This window comes from Pterocles gutturalis, unplaced genomic scaffold (genome assembly GCF_000699245.1).
Source record: "Pterocles gutturalis isolate BGI_N339 unplaced genomic scaffold, ASM69924v1 scaffold30015, whole genome shotgun sequence".
Lineage (NCBI taxonomy): Eukaryota > Metazoa > Chordata > Aves > Pterocliformes > Pteroclidae > Pterocles > Pterocles gutturalis.
Window position 1 is genome coordinate 10,729 of NW_010139192.1, and position 16,852 is coordinate 27,580.

The 16,852-nt window shown below is 40.6% G+C and overlaps 1 protein-coding gene across 2 annotated transcripts in view; it reads left to right on the forward strand.

Moving 5' to 3' along the window:
* SNAP25 (synaptosomal-associated protein, 25kDa) overlaps window positions 1-16,852 on the forward strand; it is a 29,218-nt gene that overhangs the window by 2,103 nt on the left and 10,263 nt on the right. Inside the window, exons 3-4 of one of the 2 annotated variants that reach the window (XM_010083273.1) lie at window positions 7,361-7,409; window positions 15,408-15,525. In XM_010083273.1, the coding sequence (XP_010081575.1) occupies window positions 7,361-7,409; window positions 15,408-15,525 (167 nt within the window). Of the gene's footprint in view, window positions 1-7,360; window positions 7,410-15,152; window positions 15,271-15,407; window positions 15,526-16,852 lie in introns of both variants that reach the window. The other variant, XM_010083274.1, reaches the window with a different exon arrangement.

Below are 16,852 nucleotides of genomic sequence, written 5' to 3' on the forward strand. Positions count from 1 at the left end.
AATTCAATGATATGGAAGAGAGTCTCACATAGGAACCTCCACAAACGCAAGGCAGGAGAGCCTGTTGCCCTGAAATGCCTATGATCTAAATAGACAAGGCAGATGATGAGTGGGAAGAAAGAGAGGCGCAGGAAAGGGAAGTGATTTGCTCAGGGCCAAACCATCAGTAAATATCAGCCCTGTCTCTCCTGAGCCGTATTTGTGTGACCGATGCACTGCTTGAGTCTTCCTAACATATTGAACCAGCATATTGTGAATGCCACTGGAATTTCAGTATTAAATCACGGCAAATGGCAAAGTGGGAGGAGAACTGGGACTGCTGAATTTTACCAATTAATTTATGTAAGACTCTAATGCTTCTTGGAAGAGATCAGCCTCTCTCTGGACCTAGCTTTTATTCAGATGCTACAATATCATCCTGTCCAAATACAGAAAGTTTCTAAAACTAGAACTGACTAGTCAAGGGAATTCTTCTAAAGCGAGCTGAATATTATTTTCACTAATGTGACTACAGAAGACCTTTAAAATTCTTCTCTGATCTAAACAGCTGGTTGATTACTCCAGCTCCATTTCCTAGTTACTTTTAAAAGAATGTAGCACTTAGGGAGTGAGAGATTTTAGACTGAAAAGACAAATGGTGAGTGTCTTTGAAAGCAAACTTGCACTGCTCTGATTTAATAGACCCAAAAAATCCAATTAGACTCCCTTGCTTAGCAGAATCTGTCTAGTGGGTAGAGATAGAAAATACTCCTTCTCATGAAAGAATGTTTTTTATTCGATTCTCTTGATACAGCAAAACTGTTATTCCTTACTCAGGAAAAGGATGCCTCCATGTTTCAGCATTATTACTATATACATATGTATGGCTTCCTGTCATAGTTGTCACTACACTGTTAGATACTAGGAAAATACAGAATAAACAGACTGACTTGGCTCCACTCTAGAGACAGAAGAGTGCTGTCCACCCAGGAAAGCCCTATAACAGTACAAGGCATCCTTAATGCTGAAATGTAGGTCATAGCCTGGGGGACAAAACTGACAGCAGACTGTGCCCCCGTTGCCCAAGGAGTCTGAGTTTGGAGACTAAGCCCTGGTGCTCTTCCCAGGGAACATCAGCAAGGAAAACCAAATTTGTTACTTCCTGTTTTTTATAACCCAGCTTTGCAAGAAGCTGATTGTTTCAGTCCTAGCACAAGAGAAGCAAGGAGAACTGGTGAGTAGCTGTCGTAGAGTCACCACTGCTTTGCCCCAAGGCAGCTATGTGCTGGGATGGCAGACTACAAAAATCTGTTTGCTCTGTGGTGTCCAGCATACCCATGCAACACAGCTACATATACACTGACCAATGCTCATCCGAGCTACACAGCGCTATAAATACTTGTATTTTATGATGATGCTGTGCAATGTTTGGGCCAAAACATAAAGTAAAAATAAATGGAGGCAGAAGTGAGACTAAATACACAGTTTGTAGCTGACCTTCTTGTTTTCTTTTTCAAGCTTTTAACCTCTGAGTCAACTTTATGAAATGCAGAATAACACATGCAAGGGGAAAAGCCGTAACTCTACCACCATCTTCCACTGGAACTATCATGGCCTTTAAAGAAAATCAATCATTGTAGGGTGCAAAAAATGATGGTTTCTAGCGATGATGATCAGCAAGATGAGTACTGCAGAAAGCCCAGCAAGAAAGCACTTAGCAAAATGTATGGGCAAAACAGCTGTTTTGTACATTTATATCCAGACAAGACAATCTTCTCCTCTCATATGGTGGGGGGTTAGAGTCAAGTTTACTAACATATCAAAGCTGAAATGGTAAGCTGTACATGTTTGATAACTTCATGATGCTGCTCAACACAGGATACTGAACATAGAGTATGCTATTTTACTAACTTCCTTCATTTGTGATTGGGAAGCAAGTTTCCCCTGACATTATTATCATAGTCAAATGTTTGTTACTCTGAAGAACAAAAGGAAAAAATATTCTATTGGTCCAAAGCTTGTCAAAGCTAATTTGAAAAATCCCTTTGACATAATTATCTATTGGAACCATTCTACTCAGACAAGTGTTTTTATCTGTGTAATTCCAGAGAAATACAGATCTCACACAGGGAAAGGTGATTCATAATTCTGGTCTCAGTTTTTCCTATGCAGGATTAGACCCCTTCGTGTAAACCTGGAGTCAGGGTCATCACACTAGATGAAAATCAGGCACACAGGATCCAAGTGAGGGTTCAGAGACTCATATCAGCTGAGGGTGTGAACTACAGGGTGAATTAACAGGCTGAGAATTAATATGGCTCCTTTATCAGGCACGGAAAGACATTAGAGTGTTAACAGGGTGACAGTGAACTTGGAGCAGGAGCTGAAGAAATCCATTATTATGGATGACTAAAGAATGTTTCTCTGACCACATTTTTGTTTTTAGGGTGTTGACACTTCTCTTTAGTGTCTCTGGGAACTGCTAGCAATGTCAGCATATCCTGGTACATAATTGTCTGTACTAATTTATTCCAAATAAATTCTATAATCCATATTGATTAAAGAAAAATTCTTAATTGAAGTGGAAGTTCATGTGTTCTCCACGTAACTGACAGTGTATATCTATTTTTCAGGGTATCTCCTGAAATGCAGAGAAAGTGATTTCTAGAATTTGGATTCTCTACCTGATACCTCATTCCCTTATACTGTTATAAAAATCACCCCTCAGGCTAAACCAAAGTTGGAGTAGCTGCCTTTTATAGCAGGTATGGATAGGGTGCAACACATTGTGTACTGGAGGGACTGATGGGCCCTTTGAGAAGTCATCCCAATTCTCTTCCTAGTTTTATTCCCACCTTGGGAAAGTAAGTGAAATAACAGCAATAATAAGAAATGATACAGCAATGCATTTCTCCTCCAAAGTGCTGGGCAAATTTCAGTGAACATTTTGTTGCTGACTTGCTCTGAGTGAGACCCTCATAAAAAGTAGTTTTAAAAAGCTATTACAGAAGATTGAGGATAATGTATATTAAAGCCTCCAACAGGAGTCCCAGTTATGCTGTTAAACTGGCTTCACTGAAGCACTGACAGATTTAGGATGATGTATCTAAGCGCTGAAGTAAGCCCGGAGTTTTAAAATCATATATTCTGGCTTTCTGATCAGTAGCTTAACCTGTGGTCCAGTGGAGAACCCGGGCACATGCTTCATAGAAAGCATGTTGAACCCAAAACAGTACTCCTTGTTGGTTTGCTTTTATCTAAACACTAGACCTTAGTGCTGCTGAAAGGTTGAAGGACATCGACCTTCATAAACTTTACAGGGTCCATATTCATGGTGCTGTTTCACCCAAAGTGATTTAAGTCAAAAGCGATGGCCTCCTGCTCTGAGGAGTCACCTTGTGTGCAAAATTGGGCAGATCTTTGCAGAAAAATGGCTGGCAACCCACAGCAGTCTCCGTGGAAATCAAAGTCTGGGAGGACACACCAGTTAACCTGCTCGTTCCTAAAGTCAGGGCTGAATATGTTCAAGGGATGCATGGGAAAAATTATATGTTTTACTGTCTGCTGTATGCCTGCTTTATGGATAAATAGAGGAACTCCAGACCTGTCAGTTTAATGTCTCAACAGAAGTAATTCATACTGTGCCATTTTCTTCTAAGGGACAAGGGTGTGAGACGTTTGCTGTACCACGGCAAAATCCATCAGTCCAAATTCTCCTCTCAAGTACAACAAGAAGACAATGAGGGTCAGAAGTAACTCTTGGAGAGAGAAGGCTGTTACAGATTTAAGAGCTGGATTAACATGGCATGTGTTCCATGAACTTTGTAGGGTCCTATGAAAGATGCATTTTTCTTCTCTCTGCCCTGAACTACCCTAAGCATCCCAGTTTTTGAAAATCCTTATTTTGCCACACACTAAACAGAGGATTGCCTGTGCAAGAATTGGACGGTCTTAAGAAATTCCTCCATTGCACTGGAAGAAAGAAATAAAATCTTGGGGAAGGTGTGCCATTAGCACACATTTTCATAACAAGACAGACCTCACCAGTTCTACTCATTCATGGCTACCCATGTAGGATCTCACTGATATTGGTGAGCGCTGGATGTGGGTGGGAACCCTTCCTGAGCCCTCAGGACCAGACAAATCAAAGCATGATCACAGGCCCCTGCCACGACCATGGCTCTTCTGCGAGCCTGTTATCAAGGTTTGATGATCACTTGTTGTAAAACATTTTTCTGGGCTGGCACTTCACAAACACAGCTGTTGTTGCCTCCTGTTACACATTCTCTAAGCAACAAGTTAGAGTCTGACACTTGAACCCATTGAGATCAAGGGGAGTTTCTGATATGTTTAGTGCAGAAAGCACCAACATTGTCTGTGTTTGGGCCCCAAACACACTTGTGTGGCACATTTCTTCCTTTGTATTCCCTTAAATGAAGAGGGTTTGTAGTTTCTAGAGATGCCTCAGTTTGCTGTTGCTGAGAGTCAGTTACTGAGTCTTTCTCTCCCTCTGAGACGTCCAGGTGAAAAACACATTTTTAGAAGAGTTCTGTCTTACAGACAGGTTTGGTTTTGAGCTATCTAAAAGATCAGTCACAATGGAAATACTGAATTTTTTAGGAAAGTCTGTATCTGCTTTAAATGCACAAATGTGATTTTTTTTTTTTAATTGGCTTTACACAGCTATTTTTTTTTTTTTTAAAGCTGAAAATTAATGCTTAATAGAAACTTGGAACAGGAGGAGATTGTCACTTGATGTCTGAATCACCTCTCATCTTTGTCAGTGAGCGTCTTTTGATTAGCTTCAATATGCTTTGGATTAAACTTCAGATGCAGACAAGTATATTCAGTGCACACCCTTTCATATTTTCACATTAGTATTAATGTTTTGGCAAGCTGCTCTTAAGACATACAGGATTGCCTGATAAAATTAAATAGCACTGATTAAATAGCCAGGTAAGTAAAAGAAAATTGCACCTCTTCTGCTCTGTGCAAAGATTTAATATGAAATATAAGCCATAAGGACTAATTGCTGAATTCATCTCTCAGCATAGGTCTTATTCAGGTCACTGGACATCTTAGCTGCATGAAGGCAGTTTGCTCAGATGTCAAAAATTGCAGGAAAACAAGGTCAGAGGGTTAAGGTGCAGCAAACATTTCCCAGCCTGACCATGTTTGATTCACTGAAAGCCAACAACTATCATACCACCAACTGTGGGGTTTCCAAGTCCAATATTTAGAAGGGCTCCATGTCAGACTGCACCATATTTACTCGAAACCAGATGACTCAGGACCTAAGTCTCCTTGTGTTTGCATGAGGCATGCTTTTTAAAATACATGCAGATCTTCTCGGGTAAGACATCCTTGGGCACCAAGAGCATAGAAAGAGAACAATAAAAAGCTATTGCACATCCAGTGCTTAGCAAATCTGACACCTGCCCTACAGAAAATATAAGATCATTAAAGGCTCTTTCCTTACTCTAAATAGGCAAATCTAAGATGATCCTTGGACTTTAACTTTCTAAAGGTTGCAAAAATACAAGCTGGCTGGGATTCAAGTAAATGCACTATGAGCTTGAAGGGAGAGAGAGCAGCAGTGGGTAGCTGGTAGATGGCTGAGCTGGGGCCAGCAGTCTACAGCAGACTGTGGGGAGAGGCCGGAGGCTTTTTCTCTGCACCTGGCAACTCACACAAGGATTTGAAAAAAAAAAAAAAAAGTGGAGGGAACGAACCAGGCTGCACACATCTGATGTTCTTCCCAGTTTCTACAGTGACATGGACATTAAAGACAAGAATGGGAGTGCAGAGAGAGGCAGACGAGAGCGCAACAAGAGACAACTCACATCCCTCTTGAACTAAGCAGGATCCTCTTGAAGCAAAGCAGAGAAGCACCAGATGCACCAGCCAGACAGCCCTCAAGTGTGGCAGAGAGTCAGGGTTGTAGTTGAGCCAATGTGAGCAGCGCACTGCTGGCCTGCCTGGGAGAGCCTTGTGAGTACAGACTGGGCAGCTGACAGCCAGAGAGACTTCACTGCTCCCAGAAAAAGAGATGAGTGATGGCAGTGAGCAGGGCAGTTGGGAGGAAGGATAATATGAAGTCCTTAATTTGCCTCAAGGAGGGGGAGGATGGCCTGAAAAAGCAAAAGGAAACGTCAGAACTCCAGGTTTCTGTTCCTCATGTTCCTGTACAACTGTGGGCATCTCCTCTGCCCTCTGCAAAATTGACCCCACCAACTTTATCTGCTTCAAAAGGGTATAGATGGCTTTATGTTCACAGAAGCAGCTATATTATGGCTGCACACGTCCAGGTAACTCCCCTGGCAAGCTGTCAGGCCACAGAGGACTTCAATTCATCTGTTATTGAAATGCAACAGTCAGGAGATCATTTGGGCCATTAATTATTCACAGACATTATCACTGGTCCAAGCAGAATGGAGTTAGTTTTCCCTTTGTAATTAAAAAGGAGCTAATCTCATCTGTCATATAGCTTAGTATCACAGCACCCAGAAACCTGAGACACCTGATCACATCCCAGAGTGATGATAACGCATGCAAAAATGTATTTGTGAAAGGTGCCCTGCTGCTGAATTAGGCAGGTGGGAGCTCTGAATTGCTTGGCTTTTCCTCAAGCCCTGCATCAAGCAAAGGCGATGATAAGACTCCCATTAACCTCTATGGGAGAGGGCTAGGTTCAGTACGTAGGTGTTTTAAAAATCCTGCCTTCAAGCTCAATCCAAAGTCCATTGATGCTAAAGGTGTCTCTTGGCTGAACTAAAACTTGGCTCAAACCCATATCTATTAGAACTCCGAGCCAAAAAATATGGCTTAATCCTATTAAATATTAGCCTACTTTAAAATGGATTTCCTAAGTAGGTGAGCTTTCTGACTTCTGTGTTGCAAAGGCTGTGTACAAACTGCTATGCCTCCTTACCAAACATATTTGTGCCATGTCTATTTTCCTTGGGAATTTCTTCTGTGGGATGAACATTCACCTGCAATGTCAACACCCCCTTCTTCCCTTCTCCTCCTTTAGGGAACTTGGAGATGAAAACTCTTTTTAGAAATTACTCCTGTGTAAAATGATTATTTTAATCTCAAAGTCCAGGACTTTGTGTTTTCTGCAGTAGTTCTGTATCCCAGTGAATCCTGAAGGATTGATGGTACAACTGAAAGTACCCCATTCCTTGTACAGTGTCCAGACACATAAGGTCTTTGGACTGTGCCACCAGCCCCTTATGACCTTGTAATTCCTTTCACTGTTTTTCTTTTGTCTTCCTATGTCTCTTATCTAGGGATGAGTGTTCCCTCACTGATCTCTCTCTCTCTCTCTCTTTCTTCTCCCCTTCTGTCTCCTTACCTTGCTACCACTATTGGGATGTAGAGTAAAGATGCTGGTATCAGGACTTTGGTTATGTTGGATGAGCAAGGAGGTAAGTTCAGATTGCTTCAGTAAGGAAGTATAACCATTCTCAAAGTACTGTACTAACCGTATACAATCCTGAAAATGAGGTCCATAAAACGTGTGGTTGTGCATGAGAACCCAAGAATCTCTTTGCCTTTAGCTTTGTTGCCTGACAGAGGAACTGACAGTAACTGTGTAATAGTCTGTACTTCTTTTTATCTGTTTCCCATTAATGTCAAAGAGAGCTGCAGGCTGAACTCATCTAAATCATCATTCTTTCAGCAAGCTTTGGGTCAATATCCAGCTACACAATGGGGAGAACTGCTTCCATAAGTGTAAAATCCAACATTATTTACACAGGTGCTATGTAATTTTCTCACTTGTTTTAGCTACAAGTGAAAAGCATGCATTAAATGCAACCCAAGAAAAGGTAAAACAGGGTTAGCTTGTGTAAAATTCAGTTGCTTTTTGTATAGAAATGTCAGTAGGATAACAGGAATTTAACATTAAAAGCTACGACACAATCAGCTCATTACAACTGACCATATAGGAGCTTGCAAGCTTAGATGAGTCCTTGTCTGTGGATGACAGTGACAAAGACAGAGCTAGACATACCCACTACATTCCAGGAAATTACATTTTTGCCCTTCATAATATTACAAAGAAGCAGGTAGCTTTGCCAGCAAAATGGTGTCTCCAAAGAGAAGTTAAATCAACAGAGTATAGATTTCTGCTGCTCTATATCAAACCAGCCCCTCAAAAAGCGTTTGTTATTATTTACTGTGTGGTATGATACAAAACTGTATTAGGAAATGTTTTCTACAGAGGTAATGCTATATTACTTATCAAGCCCAGACAACAATTATAGGCAACAGTGTGGCATTGTTGGAAAATAGACTGCAACATGACAGACCCTTTTTATCGGTAATATCCCTGCCTCTCTGTCACTAAAATGAATGAAAAGTAATAACAGGACCTAAACAGAAAGGATTTTCTTCTGTTTGCTTTATACGTATGTCTCATTGCTTGCCCCCCACCTCCCCCTTTAGGGAAAATAATTTAAGCTAACCAAATTTTGTCACATCAATTTGTCTTGACAGGAAAAAAAATCATAGAGAATATTTTGTTGTCTAATTTTTTTTTTTCTGAATAACAGCCATAAAAGAACTATCACTGAATACAGAAAACCAGAAATTACGTATGTTGAAACAGATATGGCACCTGTCTAAATAATATATTTTGTTTCAGAAGTGAATTATACAGTTAAAATAAATCACAAATGTTGTCAGAGAAAGTCTGTAAATACCCAGGTGTGTCTTGCAATGTAATTCACAGGCAGATCAGCAGAAACTTCAGTGGTTCCTGTAACTTCCTTTGCGTTTAGTCTTGGGAAAGTATGTTTCTTTTCTTTAACTGCTATTTTTCCACAGATTGCTAGGGGTTTTTATTTTGTTTTTAACCCTGAAGTTTGTTTTTCACTTTGGAGTTCTACTATTGCTAAACTCCTGTATGCAAAAGTTGCCCAACCAACTGTCTAGTCATGCTAGGAAGGACGGTCTCTGTGAGCCAAGGAGCTGAGACTGGACCCACTGACCTCTTTGGAGTCCAGGGAACTCAGTAGTAAGCTCTCATTGACAGTGAAACCTGAAATGTATATTGTATGGCCAGAGATGCAGTTAGTCGATACTTACAGGAAAGAATCAGACAATTTAAATGCCTCTTTAAATTGGTTATGGTCATGCCTTAAGTGGTGCAGTAAATTAAGCTTGCAACTAAACAGTACGTGTTTCTCAAGGAAAACAGCCTAACAATGCTACAAACCCTGGGAATATTGTAACCACTGCACTATCTTGAATGTTTATTAAGTTTTGTCAATTTTAGCCATATGCGGCTGTAATAATTCCTGATTTTTTTTTACTTTTAGCAATAAAGGATTTATTATATTATTTGGCAAAATACGCTAATGATGACTTTGAACCCTCTGTAATTAGTGCAATGTGCGCAACTCACGGATGTCTCAGCAGCTTATCAGATTAAGGAAATAATTTGCCAACACTGCCATGTGATCTCTTTTCAGCTGACTGCACAAGTCACTTAAGATTATTAGGCGTTAAATAGACAAAAAACATGACATTGATCTTTCCAGTGGGCGGCATGCAGAATATCTAATCTCTGCAGTTGCTTGAAGCTCTATTTCTAGGTTTCCTTACAAAACTGCTTGCTTTGAAGCTAAACAGACCTTGCAAGGAAAACGTTTTTGAGCCGATCTCAATCTAAATAATGCAAAGCGGAACTCATTTTCTGACATCAATAAGCAGAAGGCTTTGGGATCATAAAAGGAAAGAAACCAATGTAATTTTACAATACCAGGTATTTATACAATAAAGCCAGTCTGGCTAGCTCCTATTGCCTAAATGCTTAGAGCAGCTGGCTGCTCAGCAGACCACAGAGTCTGTTATGATCCTACAGAGGTGTGGAGCTTCACAAGAGCTTTCATTACTCCTGTTTCAAGAAGGATGGGAGTGCCATAAAAACCAGAGACCTCCTCCAGTGCCCTTTGAAGTCCCCGGGAATCTGAGTGGGCTTTTGGAGTAATCCCTCTGCAATACCAAAAGTTATCACTAATTGAGCCAGGTATTGTCACCCAAACCAGTTCAACACAGTTCCTCCCCTGGGGAGCCCACAGGAAGGAGCTAAGAAGTTAGATTCTCCTTGTTGAGGCTTTTATCTATCAGCGAGAAAGGCTTTCCCAGACCCTATGTGCATCCATAATGCTTACATTTTTCTAAACCTGGCCTTGAGTCAAACTCCCTTATTTAATTATTTAAATATAGATAAGTACATAATGCTTTAAATGAAAACATTTATATTTTACACTAAAAATATCACACTGCAAAGGATTATTGACCAGTGGCAATTGCTCTGCTTTGTTAAATATGTTTTTTTGAAACATTCTAGCTTAGAAAAATGTTAACATTTGGATGCACATTGGTTAAAAGTAGACCATAGAAATGAAACTGATAGTGGGGATATGAAGATAAACCAGTTTTTCCAGGAGTGGCAAGCTTTACAGTTTTGTATGAGTTATGGCTGACCTGCTTCTATGGCACTGGAGAAATAACTGCAGTAGATACAAAGATAATTACAATGCCTTTCCATCAGAGAGAAAAACTATAGACCCCTGCGCAGGCCCCTTCCACAACTTATCTCCTGTTCAACAGCTACCACAAAAATTGATAGGCAGTGAGATGCCAAAAGCAGAGTTGCTACAGGCACTCCAACACCTATGAGCTGAGCGGATCACAGTCAGAAATGGTTTGCTAATTAGCAAAAAACTGGCAGCTACAACTATTACAGATTCTACAGCGAAAATGACATTATGTTGAAAGTGTAGTGCAGAGCAAAAGACAAATGAAGCCCCCCAACAAAAGCAGGTTGTGCCATGTCTAACTGTTATTTTTAGCACAGCTACACATGGGCTCACAAGCCCTCCTCGACAGCTTTCTTCCATTTGTATCTGTGCTCAGCAGTGCCTTTCAGAGCAGAGCTAGGTCAAGACTCAGGATTTCTGAAAAGGCTGTCCTAGAAATGTACTTCGCCCCGATATGATTCTGCTTTATGGAAAATGGGATCACTGAATATCATTGGAAATAGTTAATCTCCTGATTCTCTTTCAAATTCAGCCCTCCTGTATGCAATTATGATTACATTCATATGTCCTTTTCAATTCAATGTCCTTTTTTTTTTTAATTAAAATTGCCCTTGTTGGAAATAACTTCATTGCACAATAGTCCAGGCAAAAGAGCAGGTTCCCTTCTCCAAATGCATTTAACTGTCATTCAAGCCCAGGCCCCAAATCCTGGACACTAGTCAAGGAACACTTAGTGTAAATGCAGACGTGGATGCAAAGGTGGAGCAACATCACACTTGCCCTGTCCTGGTCCTGCAGCTAATGTTGTGTTAAGATGCTTTTGCAGCTATGTTTGCTCAAGAGACCAAAGCAGCAGCTGAGGGATGCCCTTGCTACAGCTCCCCTCTCCCAGCCACTTCCCCAGATCAGTCACAGGGCCGGGATTTGCCAAGCTGTTCCAAAAGATCCTGGCAAAGACCCACTGGCAAGGGCCACAATGCTACCATAAAACTAACAAGACTAGCTTATGGCCCCTCAGCTGCCTACACTTTTAATACAGAAGTAATTCATAAGTATAACAATACAGGCAAATTCCCTTGCTTGTATCCTAAGATATTAGTTTTCTGAAGATCTGGAAGAAGATATATAGTCACTATGTTTGAGTCAAAGCGACACTCTCAGACATAAAAGGGTATCAATATGCAAAAAGGGCTAATAATTAGCAGAGCTTCAGGAAAAAAAATGAGGGAAATCTCAAGGAGACATACCTCTGATGTATATTCTGCTTCCAGACAACAACAATTCTCTTATATATCATATATGATATATAAACATATATATAGATGCAGTATGTTCAAAGAAAACTGCAACAAGCCATCAAGAGATGACCTGAAGTATTTCTCCAGAAGGACATGATCTTTTGTAGGTATGAATTTGTGTAGGTTCACGGCAGTATATGCCAGCAGACTGTCTTCCCTGAAACCTTTAATACAATACACAAAGTTGGAATAGAGAAGATCTATGGAAACAGACATTAACCTTTTGATAGCCATCTGATTTCTTAAACCAGCAGTGATTCATTCCGGGCCAGATTTTAATATCAGTTATACCAAAACAAATCCAGAGTGGCCCCATTAAGATAATTCCTCTATAATTTTTATGCCTCAGTAATTGTGGTTAGACTCATGAATCTATCTCCTTGCCTGTGGGACCAGATCTTTGACAAGTATAAACTGGTGTTGCTCCATGAAGCCAGCACAACAAGGCCAATTTAAACCAGTTAACAATCCAGCCCACTACATTAACAACTAGCAAATGGTTTTAGGAGCAGCAGCCAGCTGTCTAGACTTCCGGGCTACAGATATGACATGGGCTTTTTACATCGATGAGGTTTCCTTTAATGGAAGATAAATTAGTTGTGGGTCCCTCTTCTATTCAGAAATAGTATAGGCATCACCCACAAATCCTGAAGCAGGATAAATTTAGTCAGGTTTCTGGAGAGGGCTATAATTTAAATGAAAGTCTCTGAGTTATGTCAAATATACTCTTCAGTTAGTACTCATCTATTCAGGCAGAACAGGAAACAAGGCAAAAAAGTTCAAAAGGCCCTACTGCATAACTGGTTGCATCTGAGCAAGGAAACATGTTTAGACCAAAAGCCACCAGTGGTACCAGATCTAGGACTAATCCCTGTTGTCTTACGTGGCATTTTCTACTAGCCAGCCAAGGTTAGAGAAATAGAGGCAGCAAAATCAGTGGAAGAAAGGTCAGTACCTCTTGTCCCGTCTTTTAACTGAGAGCCCTGAAAACCAGCCAGGTTCTGCAAACACAGCTCTCACTAGTAGCAGGTGGGAATCTGCGACAGAAATTTAGCAGTTCCTGTCACGCTGCATGAACCAGCATATAAGCCAGCTCACACTCCCACAGCTGCTTCCCAGAGCAAGAGCCAGCATTGCTCAACTCTGCAGGAGCAGGCAGGACTCCGAGTTAGTGAGGAGCACTTAAAGGATTATCACTTTCTACCACATCCTCACATTTCTGATGAGATTGACAATCTGCGGCTACAAACATGAACTAAAGCTTCTGCTAAAGCCTCCCAACCAAAATGTAAAATCACAATATGCATTAAACCAACCCACCTTCGTATTTCTGCTTCTTGGCTCAGCAGTTTATCTGGCAGAACCTGTGCAGCGTTATCTCTCAGGTTTCCTTATTAGTTTCCCAATCTTTCGCTTACATTATGTGTGCCTTTCAGAGGACACTGCCAGGCAACTCTGATCCTCTAAATGTATCTGTGGATTTGGGATCAATAACCCCTGTGGTATCAGAAGACAGGCATGCCCAGCTGAGGAGAATGAGACCGCTGAAGAGCAGAGGCATCTGGCAAGACCAACACAGTACCTTTCCTTCTCAAAGCCCAGCTTCATGCAAGAATTAAACAAAGAGTACAAGTTCAATATTCAAATTATTTCAGCTTGAATAATTTAGGCCAGAATTTTCAAGGCCCTCTAGGGGTGAGATGCCTGATTCCCATTAAAATTAACTAAATAAAACTAATTTTAATGGGAATTGGGTATCCAAATCTCCCAGAAAGCTTTGAAAATCTAAACCTCAATTGTTATTAAAAACCCAAGTAAGAAATTAGGCCTATTCACGTTCCCAAAGAAGTCATGAGGAGTTTTGTACTGACGTCAATATGCACATGATTTTTTTTTCTAAAATGCTTTTTTTTTTTTCTTCTTGAAAAAGACACTCGGTTAATGTCAGAGATGACATTACATTTCTCCTATAACTGGTGCTCTCTTAGTCCCTTTCCTCTCAGGTGTAATTCTGTGTTTACGTTTTTTTCTATTCAATACGGGGAATAGGGATGTATTTGTGTTTTACTGGGATTAATTTACTTTGCCTCTTTAGGTATAGTTATAATTTTTACTGGATTGGAATGCTACTCCAAGTAATCCCATGTAATTCTTATTTGGGTTTATTAATCGTGACACAAATGGTGAGGTTTTCCACCCATATAAAATGGCATTGCTATTGCAGACTTTACATCAGCGGAGGATCCATTCCTACAATTTCACATTGTGGCATTCTGTTCCTCTAGGCCACTTTTGTCAGCTTGCACAGTGAAGAAATTAACACATCAAATTATTCTGAGCTACCAAGTCACTAAGAAAACCCTACATCATCGTCAGCCTTAGGTGGAAATAAGTCAAATTCTGTCAAATTCAGTGGAGAGACAGTGCCTATATACGGCTGGGTACTGGACTTGATGCTTTGATAAATCACCCTGGAGTAAAGCAGAAGTGACCCCACTGAAAAACACAAGTCTTCACCCAATGCTTGTTTTCATAAGATCCCTTGGGGACAAAGACAATGAATGCTGTAGCCAACGGTCCTCTTTCAGTGAGCATCAGGCTCCTGTGCTGGTTGTAATTCCTCTGTGTTCGCTGGGGTTACTCCTGATTTATGGCATACGTACCAGCAAGGAAACCAGCCATGAGCCATACTCAGATTGGACATTAATATCCAATGCCCTTCAAAGTCGCAGGTCTCAGTTTCCTCAGCCTCTGGAAAAAGGAGTTCTTGGACATGGCTCTTAACACCTTGCACCATCTCTGGTACTGTTACTACCAGCTCTCTCACTCAGTTATCCACTAATCAAAGCAATTACACTGACAAAAATCACCAAATTCCAAGGCATTTGTAAGTGTAAGTAACGGAAGTATTTTCCATGGAAGGACACCTTTCCTCTTGTATTAACATACATAAATGCAAAATAATAACATTTTAACTTTCTTTCTCTTGGATGTCATTGGTGTCTTAGTAAGTGGATGTATTGTATTATGTTTCGGGACCTTAAACTTTATAACCCTTCCTTTCTACATCATTACATCTTGTTTAAATTACTATATTTCAAACATCTTCCTCCTTTGTTTTATTCTTCCCATAGTAATAAAAAACATCTTTGGCATCCAGTGCGGCATACATCCTTTCAGCAATGCATCAGCTCAGATTAATGCATTGTAATGTCATTATTAATTTAATTCTACATTGTCATTTTTCATGTTCTGTTGAAGACAAAAGCAAACAAACAAAAATACAATTCATTCCACACTGTCATCCCTTTGTCCTGACCAGAACAACTCGATCGTGTTGAAGAAGGCATGAACCATATCAACCAAGACATGAAGGAGGCCGAGAAAAATTTAAAAGATTTAGGGAAATGCTGTGGCCTTTTCATATGTCCTTGTAACAAGTAGGTACTGGGTACCGGCTCTGCTATGTGGTGTCCAGTTTTTTGTCACAGTGAATGTCTGAAGTTTTTGTCTTTTTTTTCTTTGTCCTTTTCCATCTGCTTCATTCTGTGGGGATAAAATACTTGTGTTTAATCAGAACAACTGGAACGCATCGAAGAGGGAATGGACCAAATCAATAAGGACATGAAAGAAGCAGAAAAGAATTTGACGGACCTAGGAAAATTCTGTGGTCTTTGTGTCTGTCCATGTAACAAGTAGGTGCTGCCTGCCTCATCTCTTTGAGCACTTAAGGCTGATCCCAAAGGCCTTGTGAAGCTCATCCTTGCTAGGCACATGGACAGGATGAGCATGTGGCATGCAGAAAGAACGATTCTGATTCAAATGCATTCATCTCATAGCATAGACAACTGACTGGGAATTACTGTAGATGCATTAAAATCAGGCATACTGCAGTGAAAGCTTCACTGTTGACACCTTTTAATGGTAAAAGTTTCAACATTTTACCCAAAGTGTACTGAATGGTTCCATTTTCCAGCAAACAAAAACACTGGGGCTACCTTATTCCTGGAGACCCTAAATTTTGAAACATATTTTCACCAACAAGTTTAATAAATGAAAAAAAAAAAGGTGAAAAAATGCATAAGAGGTCATAACAAACATTACTCAAAATTATGGATGAAAATCACACATTGTTCAACAGAAACAGTCCTTGATGAGATCTTGAAAGAGCCATGATGCTTCACAATTGGAACCCAACTTGAAATGGTTTTCATCCTGCCATAGGCAACAAATTTGAGAAAACCTGAACATGTCATGCCAAATTTCTCTCATTTGGGTAGCGCGTACACTAAGCAGAAATGTTGAAATGCATTGAATTTGCTTGCATGCCATCACACTTGAACGAAACCGTCCTCCAAGTAATGCAAAGCTTGTTTTAAATGCCAAGTGAAAATGTGATGTGCGGCTATGCGGGTGTAGGAAATCGGGGACAAAATGGACCGACCAGAAGTCCTTGAGGAACAGCAAATCCAGCATGCAGTGAGTAGGCGTGCAACCAGGTTACAGTGAAAACATTCATAAGTGGTTGGCCAGAGATTGTGCAGGAAACAGCAGAATGCGGTGGTTCTGTGGTACCACATCTGGCATGGCACATATACTTTGTTCACAGACAGGGCCTGATCCTACCATGATTATCAAGACCAAATGAGAGACAGCTGTCATGGAGTTCAGTGGGTATTTTGCCATAAATCTGAATGGTAGGACTGTGTTTCTGCCTTATCAGTCACCTTTTATTTTGAAGTTAATTCCCTTGGGACACAACACAGACACTGCCTAAGCTTTAAAAAAATAAATTTTGCTCCCATGTGCCAAGCCATGAATACTTTGGTGGGGTAAACATTTTTCCCAGAGTATGTGCACTATTGCCTTGGTTTGCAGAATGGCAGAGAGGCAAGAAGGAATGGAAAGAGCTACATACACACAGAGCCTTTTTCAGTGGGACTGCCTGCAATGGGTATCAACTCTGATACGGGCTTTAGCCCTGCTGCCCTGCACCAGAGGACCCAGTGCAGAAGAGCTGCA